Source organism: Corythoichthys intestinalis, chromosome 7 (genome assembly GCF_030265065.1).
Source record: "Corythoichthys intestinalis isolate RoL2023-P3 chromosome 7, ASM3026506v1, whole genome shotgun sequence".
In the NCBI taxonomy this organism is placed as follows: domain Eukaryota; kingdom Metazoa; phylum Chordata; class Actinopteri; order Syngnathiformes; family Syngnathidae; genus Corythoichthys; species Corythoichthys intestinalis.
This window is the reverse complement of record NC_080401.1, coordinates 31993626-32013758: the sequence shown is the minus strand read 5'-3', so window position 1 is coordinate 32013758 and position 20133 is coordinate 31993626. Positions and strand designations below refer to the sequence as shown.

Here is a 20133-nt window from a genome sequence, read left to right as displayed (position 1 = left end):
TTGTGTACCGTTACACCCCTACTTGTTTTTTTTTTGTTTGTTTGTTTGTTTTTTTTTTTTCAAATAGATAACGATTACAACATAATATTTTAGCATTAACATTTTTACAGATTCACATTTAGGAAAGTAATGCTTTCTGATTTCTCATTAGTTTTACAAACGCGGGCATGACAAATACAGTATCTACAACTAATTTTAGTGTTTTTCTCTATCATTGAATTTGATTGAGGGATACATCGTATGTAATTTTTGTTTGGGGTGGGGGGAACTGATGGTTTGAAATCTTTTTATAGTAATGAAGTCCCATTTAACTCTCATAATCTCCCGCAGGTAACCCCTCCCTCCCTTTTGCTTTCATGCCTCCCCTCCCTTCTCTCCTCCTTTCCTCCCTCCCTTCAAATCCAGCCTCCTGTAATCCATAGGTTTTCTTCCGGGAAGCTCGGACGCGCTACAGGAATGCTTGCAAGAGTGACCATTGTTTTTATCCGTGACTGAGGAAGAATAACAAGAGAGCGGCCGTCAGAGGCAGAAAACGAAGGTGCAGGGAGGGGGCCAGCTGCTGCAGCCATGGCCGCGAAGGAGATCACCGTTTTCGGCTTCGCAAGTGTGAACAAGGACATCACAGGTGGGTCTTCTTGTGGTTCTGCTTCCCAAAGCACCCCTCCCCTTCTTCTCTTCCCCCTCCTCCCCGCTGCGGGCTCGAACCAGGCATCGTCCGCGCCCCCTTCTCTTCTCCTCCGAACACACGCAGTTCGTTACGCGTGACATCTTTTTCGCATGCATGTGCAGAGGGGAAAACGTAGTGCCTATGAATTAATGTATGATGATTGATTGGTAAGAAAACCTACATGGGATGAAAAGGGGGTGTTAAAATACTATGTAAGCGATTTATTAGATTTCCACATGATTACATGCGTTTAAGTGTGTCATTTCAGTTTTTTCTACCTTCCAGTGTGTGAAAAGGAGGGAGGGCGTGCTCTAAGGCAGATGTTCAATGCATCGTGTCAGCAGTAATCGTTGCAAGGCCAACGTGTTTTTATTCACATATTTTTAAAGCTGTTCTCACAATTTCTGTTGCCTATTACTTACTAGCTGGTGCTGGTGCTGTGTTAATTACTCCTAATGGCTCTTAGAGTCACACTGTGATGATTGAATGGAGCATCACTTCATTCAAATCACCCTCCTGGCAAAAGTGGGTGGACTACTCCGGAGTGTAAGGGAAACCGGGACCTCCTGTAGTCCCGCACAAGGTCATCAAAACACCACATTGTGTCTAATGGGGCAACAGATCAATTAAATTTTTCCGATTAGCTGATTCACTGCCATTATCAATGATAGATGTCAAATCCATTTTAACTGGTATAGCTGTCCTTGGATGATCACATTTCAGTGGCATTGAGTCTGATGGACGTCCAATCCATTTGGACTGGGACACCTGGCAGTGACTGATTGGTGCTAGCCCCTCCCAGTCCAAATCGATTGGATACCTATCGCCGTTCAATTTCAGCCAATGAGTTCATATCAGTGGTGTTACCAGGATGCCAGGTTTGGGTGGGCATTAGTCTTACCTAGGGGGGGGGGGGGGGGGGGGGGGGGCAAAAAACTAAAAAAACTAAAAAATAAAAGCTATGCTCTCAAGTAGTTCGAAATCCAGCGTAGGGCTACTGCACCTTAAAACATGTTTTATGATAACTGTTGTTGTGATTTGGTCTAAACAAATAAAAGTTGATTTGACTTTGACTTAGAGCACATCCATAACTGAACAGTATGGACATGCAGGTGACAATGGTTTTTTTTAGGTAACCTTTTGTGGTTCCTCGGTTTTATTATTATTATTATAGTTATTCTTGGTTCCGCAGCCCCTTTGAGTTCAATTTGACCCCCTTAGAATGCTTTAAAATGCACGAAAATCGGCAGGCAGGTCAAGACAGGTGTAATCTTTGATACCGTGTAAAGACAAATTCCAAATACGCTATATAGCGCCCCCTATCAGTCATTCTTTGTCCCGCCGACGCGTTGAGCCCTACTTTGACCCCCTCAGAATGCTTTAAAACTCATCAAACTCAACAGCCAGGTGAACACTGGTGAAAACTTTGATAAAATATAAAAAAAAAAAAATCAAAATATGCATAAATGTGTGTAGCGCCCCCTAGGAACAAAACCAACATTTCTTTTCTTTTCTTTTTTTTTTTATTAAGGTGAAAGAGGAGGTAACAATGCAAAGGTTAAAACTTAGAACACATCAGTACTATATGAATGGGATACCATACGCGGTGCCCAGACTGCTGTTAGTACTACATCCAATTTTCTTTGGGTGGGCAGAGCGTGTCCGTGGGTGGGCACTGCCCACCCCTGCCCCCCCTGGTAACGCCCCTGGTTCATACCACCAATGGGTAGCACAGTACTGGCACGGCAGCCTCACAGTTAAGAGGTGCAGGCAGGGGTGAAAGTGGCTAGAATTTGTTGACGGAAGTCCCAGACATAAAGTTCTAAAGTTCGGCACGGAGCCCTTTTTTGGGAGGGGGGCTTAAACCTTCTAAAACCACCGAAATGCAAAAACAGCTTTTGGCACAGTTATAAATATAAGACAAAATAAAACACAACAGGTTTCACACTCACAGTGGTTAGCACGATCCCCTCACAGTTCTGAGATCAAGTGTTCAATCCTGGGTTCCTGTCTTCCTGTGTGGAGTTTGCATGTTCTCCTTGTGCCTGCGTGGTTTTTTTTTTTTGGGTATTCCGGTTTCTCCCTACATCCCAAAAACATGCATGGTAGGCTGATCGAACATAAATTTTCCCTATGTATGACTGTGTGCGAATGGTTGATGACCTCCTTGTGCCCGGAGATTGGCTGGCAACCAATTTAGGGTGTACCTGCATACTGCCCATAGTGAGCCTCGTGAGGATAAGCGGCTTAGAAAATGAATGAATGAATGAATGGTTTCACACATACATTAGGCTACTGCATTACATTGGAACAAAATGAGAAACTGATTTCCATTCAAAATTGTTTTTTCACAGATTTACAAAATTCAATCGTAAACTCAAATCTAAAAGCAAGACCTCTATTTTAACTATTCAAGAACATAGCATGTACTTTGAAATTGAAGATAACGTAAACATTGCCTTTCTTAAGCAAAATAAAGATTTAAGTAAGATACATTGACAATAAGTACAACTGACTTAGATTATGCACAGTGAAATGGAATATATTTTGAAGATAAAGCAAACATTGACTTTTTTTTATTATAAGGAAATAAATAAGTAGCCTTAAATAAATGAACAAAAATAAGTCCAAACTGCTCATTAACATGAAAGATGTTCTGAACCTCCCCCTCAAAAATAAAATAAACCTCATCAACTCTTTTCTTTCTCTTAAAGATCTGATCAATTTTCCATTGCATTGCCCCTTTAATTCAACAAGCTTTTCCCCTCCCCTCTATTTGTTGATCCCCCCCAAAAAAACGTGCATTTGAACCAATCAGAGCTAACTATCCATGCTGATCACATGTCAGTATGTCAGCCAATTGAACAGCCAGCAAAGTCAATTATTTATTTATTTATTTTTTTGCTGCCTGCATGTGCAGGGTGACGCGACCTTTCAGATACAGAGAGACGCTGGGAAGAACTACGCAGAATAAATAAATGAATGATAAATATCAATGTAAATGGATTACGCTACGCTCTTTATTAGGCTTGTCGCTAACACTCGTGTATGTAAATCTGACGTTAGTAGATTGTTCTTATTGGAGATGCTTGTGTGAAAGCGTGTTTTTTTTTTTTTTTAAACATGGGGCAGTGTTTCCCATAGAATTTTTTGAAACTGTGGTGGTGGGCTGCATCGGAGTCGGACAGCCTCACCATGTCGTGCCACGGCGAATTTTTTTTTTTTTTCTTCATTATTTTTTTCCCCCAAGAAGAACCATAACAAAGATATATTTGAAATATTTCATTAGCTAGGCTAATGTTATAGCTCTCAGCTACGGTACATGTATGTAAAATGCGTAGCTGATTACAGCTACGTTACCCTATGTAATAATGCGACTTTTTTTCTCGTAGCAATAGTACGACTTACATCTCGTAGTGACTCAGGGTTGGCAACCCAAACTGTTGAAAGAGCCATATTTGACCCCCCCCCCCCCCCCCAAAAAAAAAAAACCTGATACAGTATGTCTGGAGCAGCAAAAAATTCAAAGCCTTGTACAAGCCTTATAATTATCAATACTAGCTATGTTAGCCTACTATAAAAATGACTAAGTTGGCTAGAAATACATAATTAGCCTTCATGATTAAATGTTTATTTTCCCTGCAGTGGATCCTATAGCCCACCATGTGACTACTCTGTTGTACGATGCCACCACAAGTTTAACTTCATTACAATATTAATGAATTGAAAGAATGTTTGTGTCATGTTTGTCCTCCTAAAACAAAAAATATATTTCCCTCCCCCATCTTTTTCCATTTAAAAACAAAAAACAAAAAAAAAACAGCACTAAAGAGCCACATGCAGCCCGAGAGCCGCGGGTTTCAGACCGCCGTCGTAGTCCTCCTTTTTCCTTTTTATTTGACCCTCGTAAGTACTACATTACCACAACAATAACAGTCCTTCTGTCAACTGACCCATTTACAGGACTGGGGGAATTCTAATAGCCGTGTAAAGAGTTTTACTTGATTCGGTGAGAAGGTGAATAGTTTTTTCCCCGTTGTTCGTGAACTAAATTTCCACACAAACGCACATCGAGGTACCATTATCTTAGCAAGGAGAGGTACGAGAGTCATTTTTCGAGTGTCCCAGAGCTCGCAAAATTGGGGGGGGGGGGGGGGGGGGGGCGCATTTATCAAAGTTTCATCAGCCGTAATTTGTCTGAAGTTGGCGCGCCGGTGTTGTGCCGAAAAATAGCCACTCCACGCGAAATGTCCCCCCTGACGGGAGCGCCCACGCGTCACTCGTACAAACAGCCTTTTCTTACCAATCGATGGACACGGAAACGACGTTCTTGTACCGTGAATATGTATCATTTTACTCTGCTTGAACTAATAAATATTTTACTGTGACCAACGCTCTGAAAATAGAGCAAGGCTTTATTTTGGGCCCCGCCTCTCCGCGCAAGTTCAATCAAAGTTTGCTTTACGTCCAAGACGGCCGTCCACCGCTCACTTTCGCCGAAAAGTCCGATCCAAACTATTGTAATGCCCCGGATATGGGGAAGAAGGAGAGAAGTCTGTATTTGCTTACCCACTTGATTGTGGTAACAATAATACAGAAAAACAATAACAAAATAACAGCGTGCTGCTAAGACATGCGACCGCTATCTCTCGCTATCTCGCTCGTTCTCCCATTCTTCCTACTCGTTCCCCTTGCGTCTCTTAAATAAATAAATAAATAAAATACTACTCTAAAATGCTACTCTACTACCCGCGCGCGCTCTCGCGGGTAGTAGAGTGGAGTGGGCTACAGCTGTGTAATCGGCTGACTGACGCATCTGATTATTATCTTCTTGTTTTTATTCGGCGGGGGGGGGGGCAAACGAGACTGTGGCGGGCCCAAACGAGACTGTGGCGGGCCGCCACAGTCTCGTTCATTTGTGGGAAACACTGTGGGGTTTTGACGGTTGGCGTCATATTTCAGGATCAAAGCACCGTTCCGCCCCGTTACGTCCCCAAATCTCTAATCGGAACGGCGTTCTGGACCGTTCCGGCCCACTTTCACCGCTGGGTCCAGGAAAATATAATGAACATTAAATTCACTGAAGACTAAAAATTGTCTATGTGAGTAGAAATAGTTGTTCATCTACTTGCCCTGTGATTATCTGAGGACATGTCCAGGATGTCGCTTTTCTTGGCCCAAAGTCAGCAAAAATTAAGCATCTATGACGTGCTTTTGTCAAAATATTTCAAGAACAAAGAATTGCAGCACACACACACACGCACTGATAAATATAAGCATTACAATAAATAAATAGCCCAGATTGTGTTTTTCTCTCACAGATGCAGCATCTAGTCCACAAATTAAACAAATACCGTAATGTTCAGACTGGTACCGGTGGAGCACACAATGGCCACTTTGCCAATTTTAATGGTAGCAGAAACTCATTCCATGACATATTACATTAAGCTGAGTTTCACCTAATAATCACAAACATGGATGCATGTGGAGGCAGTGATGAAATTATTGACATTTTCTTGACTCTTTCTTCCACAGAAAGTATCAGGAAGATCATTGAGAAATCTTCCATCAAATTTATTTGCGGAATTAAGCTCGACACCAAGAGTGGTAAAACAGAAGACCGAATCCTGGTAAGTCAAAGGCTTCTTTTCCAGTATTGGTAGCAGTCATAGTGATGTCGAGTTAGCTTGTTTAATGGTGACCGGGCCACTGCAACAAGGTATTAACTATGCTGCGTACTGTATCTGAAGTTTTTAGAGCAAAAGGTGAAACTCAGCATTTGGGTGTGAGTTTATTTTTAGAAGTTTATTCCCAAATGTGACAATACCCAATGTGCTTGGAAACCCTAGTAGTTGAAATAACCCCCATTCACAAACATATCCCGGTAAATTCCCGTGTAAGGTGACGTGGATTTACTCGAATCATTGCTTTTACGCATGTAGAGATATCCTGGCAATGATGCGGGTTGGGCACTTTCACAGGCTTGTCCTGTGTTGCCCACTGGCACCCTCTGTGCGGGAAGGGCAGCTGGCGCAATTTTATAACCCAGATATCACATCATTTTTGTTCGACATCAGCTGTCACAATGTTGGTCAAATCACGTTTTTTTACAGAGCCGAACCCGACGTCGTAACTGCAGCCAATTTAAGCTATCAAGACTGTATTTTCTTTTGCATTTATTAAACCCTTGAACGCGTCCCTCTGTTGTTTTCTGCTTTGAGGTACAACCTTGTTTCCGCAATTGCGGACCTTAACATCGGCAACAAAATGAACCGCACATTTCCAAAGATGGACGATGGACTCTCTTCCTCGGCTCTACGATCCAGTAGCAATTTAATTTCATTATGTTTTCAGTTTAATTTAGCTATTTCCAGCTTGCTATTTTGATAATTGTGATGTTTGTTTACCGCTTTTCGTCTTACTGCGAAGAAAGAGGAAGTGACGATCGGCCCGCCATGACGTTTACATTATCAGCCATCGTGCTGTGACCCGACAGTTTAACGCTTGCTTTCACGTAAGCCTCGTCCCGGACTTCCTGGGCATTATACTAAGATGCGACCTGTGGAATGTCCGCGTAATTTCCGTGTCGGTCGACGCAGGAAATTGTGTTCACATACAAGGGCTGCCCGTTTAAATCCCGGGATTTTCACGGTTTTTCGGCGTGTGTGAACGGGGCTATACAATGTACTTGCCTTTTCCAAGGGCAATGCATCATTTGGAAGTACAGAGCATTCTCTGTTGACCAACCTTTCCCCCTTCAACTGAAAGAAAGTTTGCCCAAAAATTATACCAGACTATTCAACTGCTTTAACAGCATTAAAACTTTTTTTAATGCAATACCCAACTGTACCGAACACTACATCTTGGTGAAAGGGCATTTTGCTAAACCCACTAAAACAAACAGAAAGGAAAAGTAAAGTAGGTGGGTGGTTTTCTTGGTGCCACTGTGAAGGCAGTAAGGGGGCTGAGCAGTGAGCAGTCCGTGATGTTTGATTCCAGGGCACTTTCATCTCAGAATATGGGGCAGAGATGCAAGATCCCTTTTTTGTTTGCCAGAGTAAGCAGTGCCAGTTTATCTCGATTTAATCTGGGGCAATCAGCTTGCCCGATATGAACTTGGACTGGACGGAGAGGATGAAGGCAGTGGTTTTGCATCCATCGCAGCCTTGCCTTATGTTTAGGGTTTAGATCAAAATTTATACAATGTTCAGTCAGTTTTGGTTTCATGATTTAAAATCTACAGTAGCCCCAGTTGCCGTTTTTGCAAACCCCCGATAGGCCAATGAGCTTTTATCCCTGGCTGAGCGGGTTTGGCTTTTGGCAGCTTCTGCTGCTCTGTAAATGTGTTAATGATTCATCGTGTGGCAAGAGCAGGCAGTTAAAGAGTTTTTTGGGACTCGTACAGCCTTTGATTTCTACACACTTTGATATGCCTAAAAAAAAAAAAAAAATCACTCCAATAATCTCCCTCCAAAGCACCTCTCATTTACCGCTTCCCCTTTAGAAGGTGAAGCCCGAGTTATGTCGCCCCTGCTGGGCACCCGCGTTGTAGACTTTAGAGCTCGATCGGAGTTTGATAAATCACGCTGGTTTAAGGATTTTTAAATGCACTGTAGTGCCATGCACATAATCCACAGGAACATCGGGTGGGTGGATGGGAGTGCGAAGTCAGATGAGTCAAAGCACACCGGAGGTTACGATCTGTGCTTTGCGCTCACACACATGAAAGACTGTCGACGATTGAAGAGTTTGGAAGAGTTCAGTTCTGTTGTAGGAGTTGTGGTCATAATGATGTCCCTCCTGCTGCGTCAGCGGGCTTCACATCCGTTTACTCTTCACTATGCCTCATACTCATTACTGTAATGTGATACAATCGAGCTTGATCGACTCCGGCTATCGAGCGTCCTTGTTCCGTGCATGTTTGGAAGCACTCCTCCTCGGACTCCTCGCTCGTCACATAAGAGGCCGCCAGGTGGTGGCTCTCACGAGCACATGCCGAACTCTTACAGCAGCGTGAGAATTTGTCTGAAATGCAGAGAAAGGGTAAGCATGCTCTTGATGGAGTTGGATTGGTGGAGGCCTTTAGTTTGCAGAGGTTGAAAAAATATTTTATTAAAATCATCACGTTCATGACATACTAGGCATTAGGTGAAGCACTGACCTTGTAGAGTTGACCATTTAGAGTCATAAAGCTTGGACGCTAAATATTATTGGCAAAGAGAAAATGATTTGCCACTCAGCGTTGGCTCATTTTATTAAACATGGTCTAAACGTGGTCGCAATCGTAATGTAAACTGTCTTAAAATCTAAATGACAGACATCCTCCCTGTGTTGATTAAGGATTAGGTGTACAGTGGGGCAAATAAGTATTTAGTCAACCACTAATTGTGCAAGTTCTCCCACTTGAAAATATTAGAGAGGCCTGTAATTGTCAACATGGGTAAACCTAAACCATGAGAGAGAATGTGGAGAACCCCCCCCCTCCCAGAAAATCGCATTGTTTGATTTTTTTAAAGAATTTATTTGCAAATCATGGTGGAAAATAAGTATTTGGTCAATACCAAAAGTTCATCTCAGTAGTTTGTTGTATACCCTTTGTTGGCAATAACAGAGGCCAAACGTTTTCTGTAACTCTTCACAAGCTTTTCACACACTGTTGCTGGTATTTTGGCCCATTCCTCCATGCAGATCTCCTCTAGAGCAGTGATGTTTTGGTGCTGTCGTTGGGCAACACGAACTTTCAACTCCCTCCACAGATTTTCTATGGGGTTGAGATCTGGAGACTGGCTATGCCACTCCGGGACCTTGAAATTCTTCTTACGAAGCCACTCCTTTGTTGCCCTGACTGTGTGTTTGGGATCATTGTCATGCTGAAAGACCCAGCCACGTCTCATCTTCTCTTTTTTTTTTTTTTTTTTTTTTAAACCTGTCCTGTTCAGCTGTTTGACACAGAGAATGGAAGTCTAAGTGCCCGGATTCTGAACAGTTTTAATGTTTCACATTGAGAGTCTGACATACTCCCATTGTGATCAATCAAAATACCTTTTTATTATGACAAAGCAGCGAACAGGAAGAGATTATGGGGGGACAGAAGAAAAGAAATACAAGAGAAGAAAGAAAAGAAACACATACACAAACAACAACAAGAAATACATTGAACATCTAAACTAGTTACTAATATGCTGGTGCTATCGTCAGCGAGATGTATTTCCGGTTTACACCATGTGGGGGCCTATTGGCCAGTGAAAGAGGAGAATGGGGGTGGGGGATCTATAAGACTATAAGCTAAGTGATTGAAAGGGGTAGAGTGTACACAAATCAGTTCTGTGATCTAGAACCCAGTAATCGTGTGAATCTCTTATGAGTGTAAGCCCGTTGGCGACCAACCCTACGCCGCCGCATCACCAATCCCGGCACCGGAACCCCCAACCCGAGCATGCCCTACCACATCCAGCAGCACGCAAGCCCCACCGGGCGCGCAACAGCCACGCAGACGGGCGGAGAAACCGCGCGGGCGCCAACCCAGGGCCACGGCCCCCACCCAGCCAGCCAGCCCATGGGCCATGCGCAGCCCATCCCTCCTCCCGCCGCCCAGCAAAGGAGCCACCGCCCCCCCCCCCCCCCCCGGGACCCAGGGTGGTCCCCCGGGCCACCCGCGTGCCCATCAACCGGCCTTCAGGGATGGCAGGAGGGGACGCATCACCAACCCCACGCCTACACCCACCCCCGCCTGCCCACCCGGGCCACGAGCCACAGCCACAGCCCCCCAACCGGCACGGCACGCCACGGGACCCCCAGCGGCCCACCAAGCCCCAGGCAAGGCAGGGTCCCCCGCCGGTGCAGGCGACACCCCGCTGATACACCGGCGCCCAGCCAGCGACCCGCGACGGAGCGCAGGGTGGATGCCCAGCCAGAGAAGAGAGGGGAAGGCGGAGGCAGGAGAACGCCCAGGAACTGCCACGGGGCGATGCAAGATTGGAGACCCGACCCCCCAACCCACTCCCGCGGCCGGCAGCCGAGGCAGAGGGGAGGCCACACCCCGGGAGCCACGCCATATAGAAAAAGTGTGGGACCCACCTACCACCCTATTACTGTGGCTGCCAGGTTCCCGACTGGCAGCCATCACCCAGCACCGTGATGGGGGTGTGAGGGGAGGGTAGTTCAATGTATGCATTAAAATAGGAGAGCTTGGCTTGGGGCAGTGGGACCGCAGCATGGAGTTTCTGCCCAGCCGCCCATCCCACCGCCCTTTGCCGGAGCTCTCCTGTGGAGTATGATGTGTGTGGTGCATTTAAAAAAGGTGCAGGGATGGCGGGGCCTGTGGTGAGGAGGCAGCCGTGAGGCTCCCCCCCCCCCCCCAACAGGTCCCAACCATCCCACAACCTTGGTGTGTGGTGCATTAAAAACAGGGGGGAGTCGGGCTGGGACTGTAAAGCCCCGTCCCAACTCTCCCCGGAGAAATGTATGAGCATGTAAGTGCCAGGGTGAAAAATATTTACAGTGCCGAAGTGAGAAGTGCGTGAGTTAAGAGGCAGGCTCCCGCGGGCGTGGCCCCGTCCACCAGAACCACCGGCCCCAGGGCGGAAGAAGCGTCAGGGCCCCGATCAATCCCCGCCCCAGACCACCCACGGCGCCTCCGCGACCGCCCACCCCCCTCCCACCACAGAGCACCCACCCCGCACCCCGAGCAGGCGCCACACCAAGCGCCGGTGACCAGGGGGCGTCCACCCCACCGGCAAGGGACAGCAAGCCTCACCCTAGGCCCCGCGGGCCCCAAGAGGCCCCGCCAACGACCCCGCCGGCCGGGGGGCAGCCGCGGCCGCCGCGGCCCAGGGAGGCGGACAGGGCCGGAAACAGACCAAGGGGAGGGAAGCGCACCCCCCACAACCCACCCCCGGGCCAAGAGGGGCGCGCGGTATGGCACCAGAGGGCACCTCCCCGGCACCCGGTACAGGGAGACGCGGCTCCGGTCGGGCGGACCTGGGAGGGAACCATGGCTGCCGCATACACCCCCCGGCCCCCACCCCAACTCCACCCCACCCCGGCCAGCCGGGGAAGGGCCGCGGCCCCGGACCGGCACCCGCGCGCCCGACGGGACCCCCCGCACAGCCAGACGCAACCAGACAAGCCCCGGCCGAAAATCCCGGGGGCCAAGACCGGCGGCGTGACGGCCCAGGGCAGGACGCCAACAAACTCCACCTGTAAAGCTGATAGAAGAAGAGGTTTATCAAACACCATTAGATGTATGCCAAGGACCAGTGAAGTGTATTATCACGTCTCATCTTCAATGCCTTTGCTGATGGAGGGAGATTTTCACTCAAAATATCTCGATACATGGCCCCATTCATTCTTTCCTTTACACAGATCAGTCGTTCTGGTCCCTTTGCAGAAAAGCAGTCCCAAAGCATGATGTTTCCACCCCTATGCTTCACAGTGGGTATGGTTCAATTGAGTATTCTTCCTCCTCCAAAAACGAGAACCTGTGTTTCTACCAAAAAGTTCTATTTTGGTTTCATCTGACCATAACACATTCTCCCAGTCCTCTTCTAGATCATCCAAATGCTATCTAGCAAACCGCAGACGGGCCTGGACGTGTACTGGCTTTAGCAGGGGGACACGTCTGGCAGTGCAGGATCTGAGTCCCTGGCGGCGCATTGTGTTATTGATTGTAGCCTTTGTTACTGTGGTCCCAGCTCTATGTAGGTCATTCATTAGGTCCCCCCGTGTGGTTCTGGGATTTTTGCTCACCGTCCTTATCATTTTGACGCCACGGGGTGAGATCTTGCATGGAGCCCCAGATCGAGGGAGATTATCAGTGGTCTTGTATGTCTTCCATTTTCTAATAATTGCTCCCACATTGATTTCTTAACACCAAGCGAAGAGTGAAGAGTTACAGAAAACGTTTGGCCTCCGTTATTGCCAACAAAGGGTACATAACAAAGTATTGAGATTAACTTTTGGTATTGACCAAATACTTATTTTCCACCATGATTTGCAAATAATATCTTTAAAAATCAAACAATGTGATTTTCTTTTTTTTTTTTTCCACATTCTGTCTCTTATGGTTAAGGTTTACCCATGTTGACAATTACAGGCCTCTCTAATCTTTTCAAGTAGGAGAACTTGCACAATTGGTGGTTGACTAAATACTTGTCTGCCCCACTGTATTAGGCTAATTAGTGAATTGACTCATACCTGCCAAATTGTGTGTTACTAAGGGAAGCCCTTGTATCGTGAGCAATCAAACTTCAATGTCATCCTCCTCTAAGACGAAATGACAAAAACTAGAAATTTTTCTACAAGTTTTAATTTGGTAAAATTCGTTTGAATAAAACACTTGAAAATGGCAAAGAGGAATTTAAAACTGCATTGTGATGAGCATGCCCTTCGATTGATATGGCATTTTGTGACACATATAACTCTGACCTTGTTGAGTGTTTTGTGTTCTGTATTTGTATGGCGAGTCATCAAATTTCACCCAATCCTCTCTCTAAATGCAAGAGCAAAACTTGGCATTTTTTCCACTTGGAAAGATTGACTAACTTTTAGTATCTTAGATTGGACGTCTGTTGCCGTGAGTGACCATCAGTGGCAGAGAATGAGTTGAATTGCAGAGTTGTTTCATTAATTTATGAAATAACGTTAAAGCAGTTATGACAATAGGAAGGTTATTGCTATGTTTCCTTAGTTTCAGTATTGTATGTGGTAATATGGCAAGTAACTGTGTGGTCAATATAAATACTAGGTGTGCACAATATATCGTTTGAATATCGACATCGCCATGTACGCATGTGCAATAGTCCTATCGCAGGATGTGCGATTATTATTATTTTTTTTTGGAACACTTAAAGTGCATACGACAGGATAAAAAAAATCTTAAATAGCATTATAATGCGAATTAGAATTTTGAGACAATTCGACTATATACAACAATTTGGCAAAGCGCAGATGACGAGAAATTAGTGTTTTAATCCGCTGTCTAGCCACGCCTACCATTATAGGGCTCTAGCGTCCCCAACAGGTGGATGACGTCAGCGGGAGAATGGGTTCATCTGATATAGTATGCAGCCCATTGAGGGGGAATTATTCATAACGAGGAAAATGCGACGAAGAGTGCCGCAAAATGTCATTGTTTCAGTCTCTCTACTCCAATATTTTTCAAGGACATTCTTTTTATCGAACTATTTTTATGGTAATGACAAATAACAGTCTTGTGCTAAATGGAATATGAAAAAATAAAAATGCATTTAATCAGTACGATATTGACTTCACCTTTACAGTCGCACCTCCCGAACGCTATATTATGCCGCCGTAGTTAGTCAGGCTTTTGACATTTCCCTGCCCACCGGCTATGGAGAATGTAAACAAACCAAGAGGCGTGACAGCTAACCGACATGCTAACCCGAACCGAGTGATGTCTCAGTCTTATTTTCGCTTTTGAAGCGAAAAATCACACAAAACTAGCCCGGATCATTTCACACTGCCATGGGGTTGTCGATTGTCTTCGCCGATCGGCACCCCGCCTGGCAGAGAGCAAGTTACGGCTCGTTCCCCTGCTACTACGGACAGGAGAGCTCGTCGGGGAAGCAGCTGGAGAGTACCGCCGGACAAACCAGCCGATGTCGGAGAAACGCGGAGCTGCCACATGGTCAACACGAATATAATGAAAAATAATGCTTTACTACACAGCGACGACATAAACAAAGAGCAGCGTGCAGTTGTTGTCCAGCTAACATGAGAAACAGAATGTGTCTTAGGAGATCTTTTCTACCTGCCCATCCATGATGAAACGTAAGTAAATAGTCATTTATTTAAAGAAAGTTTGTCGACTTTACTTTGTAATTGCTGTATTCCCAGCTATTTTTAACACAAATTTGCAATTTATGATCGGGTGGGAAATTTGACAGAAAACCAGGCACACGAAGAGGGCAATAAACCGAGTATAGTGCTCTCCCGGCGGGGGGATGTGCAACAAGCCGCCGGTGTCGTTGGCCGGGTCAACAAGGAGCATGTCAGCCACAAAATGCAAGCCACCTACGTATTAAAATGATCCCAGTATTTGACATCATACAAATCATGATGTTTACTTACTTCCTCGTAAGTCCAGTGGTCCCACAGTTGTAGGGCTTGCTTTGGCCAATATCCACCTGTGAATGGGAACCTTTTGAAACCCCAAAAAGGCTCACATGCCTCTCCCTGGTGCGGGAAAATTTTAAACGGGCACTTTAAACTTTTGATTTGTTTCATAAAAGCAGCAAGTGTGCCGGGACATGTATCTCTTTTATATACAGCAATCTTCATCATTCACAGATAAACCCCCTTTGCCTGGATTAAACAGTATTACAATGGTACCTCGGCATACGATCGCTTCGACATTCCATCTTTTCGACATCCGATCTAAAATTTGACTCGCCATTTGTTTCTACATCCGACGACATGCTTGAAATACGGCGATTTATGACAGTGTCGCAAAGTGACGCACGGCGGATTTTCTTGTGAGAGAAATCAACACAGGTTCCAAGAAGGTTAGTGCAGGTGGTGATGAAAGGAAAAAGGTGACTCTTACCATTGAAATGAAGATGGAAATGATGGAAAAATATGAGCATGGGGTGCGCATCCGTGAATTGGCTCAACAATACGGCCAAAGAATGTCTACAATTATTATTACTGTAACATCGCCAAAGAAAATCGCCAGCTTTGTCAAGTTTTTATCCTTTATTTCAGAACTTGTGCAACACAACACGCCTACTGTCCGCCGCAGTTGACGCCAGCAACAAAATATTAAAAGAGAAAATAAAATCTCTACCGCACTCTCTATCTCACTGCCACGTCAGCCACATGATGCGTTCAGGTACAGCATGCAAAACACATCCGTCCCATTAGAATCCAATTCGTTCCATTATTATTGGCTGTCAAACGATTAAATTTTTAATCGAGTTAATCACAGCTTAAAAATTAATTAATCGTAATTAATCGCAATTCAAACAATCTCTAAAATATGCCATATTTTTCTGTAAATTATTTTTGGAATGGAAAGATAAGGCACAAAACGGACATAAACATTCAACATACTGTACATAAGTACTGTATTTGTTTATTATAACAATAAATCCACCAGATGGCATTAACATTATTAACTTTCTTTCTGTTAAAGGGATCCACTGATAGAAAGACTTGTAGTACTTAAAAGATAAATTAGAGTACAAGTTATAGTAATTTTATATAAAAACCCCTCTTAATGTTTTCGTTTTAATAAAAAAATGTAAAATTTCAATCAAAAAATAAACTAATTGCTCACCATTGTTGACGTCACCGAGCGGGACGTCATATGGGCTCCCTGCCGTTCTTCCAGTGTCTTAATGGCGAGTTTTAAATTAAATAGAGATCTAGCCAAGGCAAAGTCTGAGTAAGTTTTATAAGTATTTTTGCATGGCTATTTTGATTGGGAATGACAGTTCTCTGTGCATTGACCGCTTTTCTTTTTGTGAACAGTGTTTTTTTTTAGCCATAGGAATATTATCTTTGTTGTACTTTCACTAAATGATACTGTAGCGACTTAACTGTTCCGCCCAAATGCATGATGGGAGTTGGGCAACCATGACTGTCAGTGGTGGCTGCAAATGGTATACAGTATGTTCTGCATCGTGTTAAATTAAGCGGTTTAAGAAAAATAGTCTCCTGCTCTGCCCAAATGCATGATAGGAAGTTGGGCAACCATGACTTAGTTGTGGCTGCAAATGGTATACAGTATGTTCTGCGTTGTCTTCAATTAAGCATGTCAAGAAAAAGATCGTCTCCTTTCATCCCTCCCCACGTCGTTCGCCACATTACTTATATTTGTTGTGAAAGAGTTGCCAAAGCTTAAGCCAATAAAAGGCGCAGTCCAAAGAACACCTGTGTCCACTCGGCTTTTCGCTCTCAATGTGCTAAAACGGCTTCATTGTAAACTGTTTGAGGCAACCCATGAACGGGTCATTCCGTGCATGCGTTAATTGTGTCAAATATTTTAACATGATTAATTTGAAAAAATTTATTACCGCCCGTTAAAGCGATAAATTTGACAGCCCTAATTATTATAGGAATTGTTAATTGTTATTATACTGTATTAATATTCCAATTTTTATTTATAGTTTATTTGTTTTGCTATGTGTAACTGCCATTTGTACCAGCAGTATTTTATTAAGGATTTAGTGCAAGTTTTCAGGATGTGGAATGAATTAATGGAATTTTACTGTATTCTTATGGGAAAATCCTCCTCGACATATGACCATTTCGACTTAAAAACTGGAATCCTGGAACGGATTAACTTCGTATGTCGAGGTAGCACTGTATAGAAAAAAAATTTCCAATATCGTTTAGCCTTAATAAAACCAGTTTATTTTTAAGGAGATCTGGTTTGTCTATCACCGTCAATGTCAGTTAAGTTAACCATTGTATTAAAGCAAAAAGTTCCTGTTTCTTAATGGTAATGGAGGGAACTCAGGGAGAGTATTTGGTCTCGAGGGAGTGTTTTAGCTGGGCCTTTAGAGTGTATGAAGTAAATGATCGGGAGCGACGGTGCAGAAGATGCATGCAAGGGTAGCAGAGGGCAGTACTCTTTGCTGCTGGTTGAGAGCATCAACCTGCCAAAAACTAACCTCTTTGGCTGTCCACGAGCTGCTACCTGACTTCTGAGTTGTCACTCATGAATGAGAATGGATTTGTGTTACACTTTCAATGTTCTGTGCTTGAGACTGCTGGGAAGTGAAGAAATGTTTGACATACAACCTGACTGTTAGCACAGTCTGGATTTTTTGGCACCAAAGAAGTGCAGTATTTGTATTTGTCTAGCGAGATCAGATACAAATGCTTTCAAAGTCAAGCATGGTCACGGAGCAAATAAAGCCTGTTCCTTTGTATTATAAGTCGTGTGACTTGATATTCTATAGAAGCTAGAGTTGAACTAATGATATCTTTCCCTTAGCGCTAATGTCAGTGTGGTAGAAAGGTTGGTGTGGCCTGTCAAACACAAGGCCACTTTGTGCAGATATATGAGCCACTTTGACATTTGTTCCTGCAAGACATATCACTAATGATACATCTTTTGTGAGAATCTCAGTCAAACCATTTTTCCCTGCTCAAATATATGAAGTCATCTTTCCAGCATTGAGGGGCTTTTAGTCAGATCAATACGAGAAGACGGAAAGAAAGCAGGGTAGGAAACTCATCCTACTGTCTTGTATTATTGTAAAGATCTTAGTTTCCGATTCATCATAACCATTAAAACTCCCGAGACTGTTTTCACCCTGGGTGGCATGATTCAGCAGGAAACTTCAAAACAGTGCATCAGTATGTTTTTTTTCCACTTCAGGTGCTGGCGACATGGCGTCTCTACTTTCTAGCGCCCAAGATTCCTGCCAAGGTAGCCAGATTTACATTTTCAGAGAAAATAGCAATCTTTTCTAATGAAAGGTTTGATAACAGGTTGAATCCACTTTTAACTTCTTGGAAATCCGAGCTTTGAATTCACACCCGGATCACCAGGTTAGTTTTGACACAAAGTTAATCCAATTCGGAAAAACAAAAATTCTTTTGTAAAGATAACATATTTCCAATGTGAACACCTGGTGGAAAATGGTCCTCAGGTCTGTTGATCACAGCAACATTTGCTTAGCATTCCAAATCAGAAGCTGTATATCAAGTGTTGTCACTGATTACTTGAAAAAGTAATTTAATTACTGATTATGCCTAAAAAAAGTAATCTAGTTACTTTACTGATTATTTTATTGTCAAAGTAACTTTAAAAGTAACTAAGTTACTTTAAAAGTAATTTATCAGCCACTTTTTCACCCATTTTTTTCCCTTTGCCACCTCAACATAAGCTTGACAACAGAAAAATGTAATCGCATGGAATTGACTTTCCGATAATTGAATTTAAAGGGAAATTCATAATTTTTCACATAAGACTTAATCTTCAAGTTCGCGGAGGTTTAATTAGTCAATGAAGTTGATTTCAACCACCATTGACTCGCTGGCTTAGCGGCGCCCTGAAACTAACAAATAACTGACAAACCGCATGGAATTTGTTGAAATCACCTCCACCGACGAATTAAACCCAGATTATGCCTAATGTCAAAAATTCTGAATTTCGTGTTAGGGTTTAGGGTTAATAGCATATCGGTGCCAATGTAAAACAATGCAAATTTACTGCACAATAATCAACAACGCACAAATAAATTGCACAGTGCAATAAATACAATGGTGGGGGCAGGCACGGATGCGCGTGCACAACCCGGAAGTACACCGTACACATGCGCGATCAATTTGTCTACAAAGCGTGGTGGCAACTAAGCACTTTTCACTCAGTTTGACTTACAACACATCCCAAAGATAATAAACATACACGTCATCTCATGGCATAAATGTGCAACACGAATATGATGTAAATAATGCTTGCCATCTTGGAACGATAACTACCCGTCGTTGCGACGGCAAAGCTACAAAACGGCCACGCTTGTAGGTGGTCCAGATACACACAGACATACACAGATCCATTTTCCCTCACACATCGCAACAGGTGGCTGCACTCTGCTCGAATGTGCACCCCGCGCCTTTCTCAATCCAAAAACACTTAGCACATGTGACTCGAAACCAAAACAGGTAACAAGTAACTGTGAGCGGATACCATGGAAACGAACACGTGGCGGGGACCTTTCTAGCATTTTCTATTCAAAATGCTCTTCGTATATGACTATATTATTCTTCATTCTATATATATTATGAGGCAATAACAAAATAGTAACGCACAGACACTACAATTCTACTACCACAACTTTAATCAGATTATTGGTTTGGAAAAATGAACGCATTAGATTACTCATTACTGAAAGAAAGTAATCAGATTACACTGACAGACAACACTGTATATCAAACATTTTTCTGAATACAACAGTTATTACCTACCTATTCCATGACTTGCAATCTTAGTACATTTTGGGAACAAGTTTGTCACTCAATTAAATTTATGTCACTAATTGCATCTCTTTTTAAATGCCTAACCAAGTTTTTTAATTCTCAGGTCATTATCGACACTGACAAGTCCACCTGTTGCCTGAGGTTTGAGTCACGTGATCACCTCAACCATGTCGTCAGCCACATCAACTACGCACTGTCGCGGATATTCAGCAACTCTGTGTTTGCGTAAGTCTATAAATGTGCAAGATACTGCTTGTCACAGACCACAAAAGACGTACCATAAAAGGGAATGGACGATGAGTTAAGCCGGGGGTCGGCAACCCGTGTTTTGAGGGCCACATGTGGCTTTTTAGCGCTGCCCTATTGGCCCTAGTGGCTCCTTGGAGCCTTTTCAAAAATGTTTTGAAAATGGAAAAAGGAAAATGGTTTCTGTAGGAGGACAAAAATGACACAACATTTTTTAACGTTTTCCAATGCAGTAAAAATGTGTACAATAAATATTAAAATTTCAA

General features: G+C 43.7%; 1 protein-coding gene across 6 annotated transcripts in view; it reads left to right on the top strand.

Annotated features, from left to right (window-relative positions):
• The first annotated feature begins 399 nt into the window (after positions 1 to 399).
• Positions 400 to 20133, top strand: part of LOC130918706 (capping protein, Arp2/3 and myosin-I linker protein 3-like) — a 109092-nt gene continuing 89358 nt past the window's right edge. For 4 of the 6 annotated variants that reach the window (XR_009063814.1, XR_009063816.1, XR_009063815.1 and 1 more), the window contains exons 1-5: positions 402 to 625; positions 6203 to 6297; positions 18018 to 18068; positions 18131 to 18190; positions 19725 to 19846. Coding sequence is in view for 3 of the 6 variants with exons in the window: in XM_057840648.1 (XP_057696631.1) it covers positions 568 to 625; positions 6203 to 6297; positions 18018 to 18068; positions 18131 to 18190; positions 19725 to 19846 (386 nt within the window). In the remaining 3 variants the exon portion in view is untranslated. Of the gene's footprint in view, positions 626 to 6202; positions 6298 to 18017; positions 18069 to 18130; positions 18191 to 19724; positions 19847 to 20133 lie in introns of all 6 variants that reach the window. The other 2 variants (XM_057840650.1, XM_057840649.1) reach the window with 2 other exon arrangements.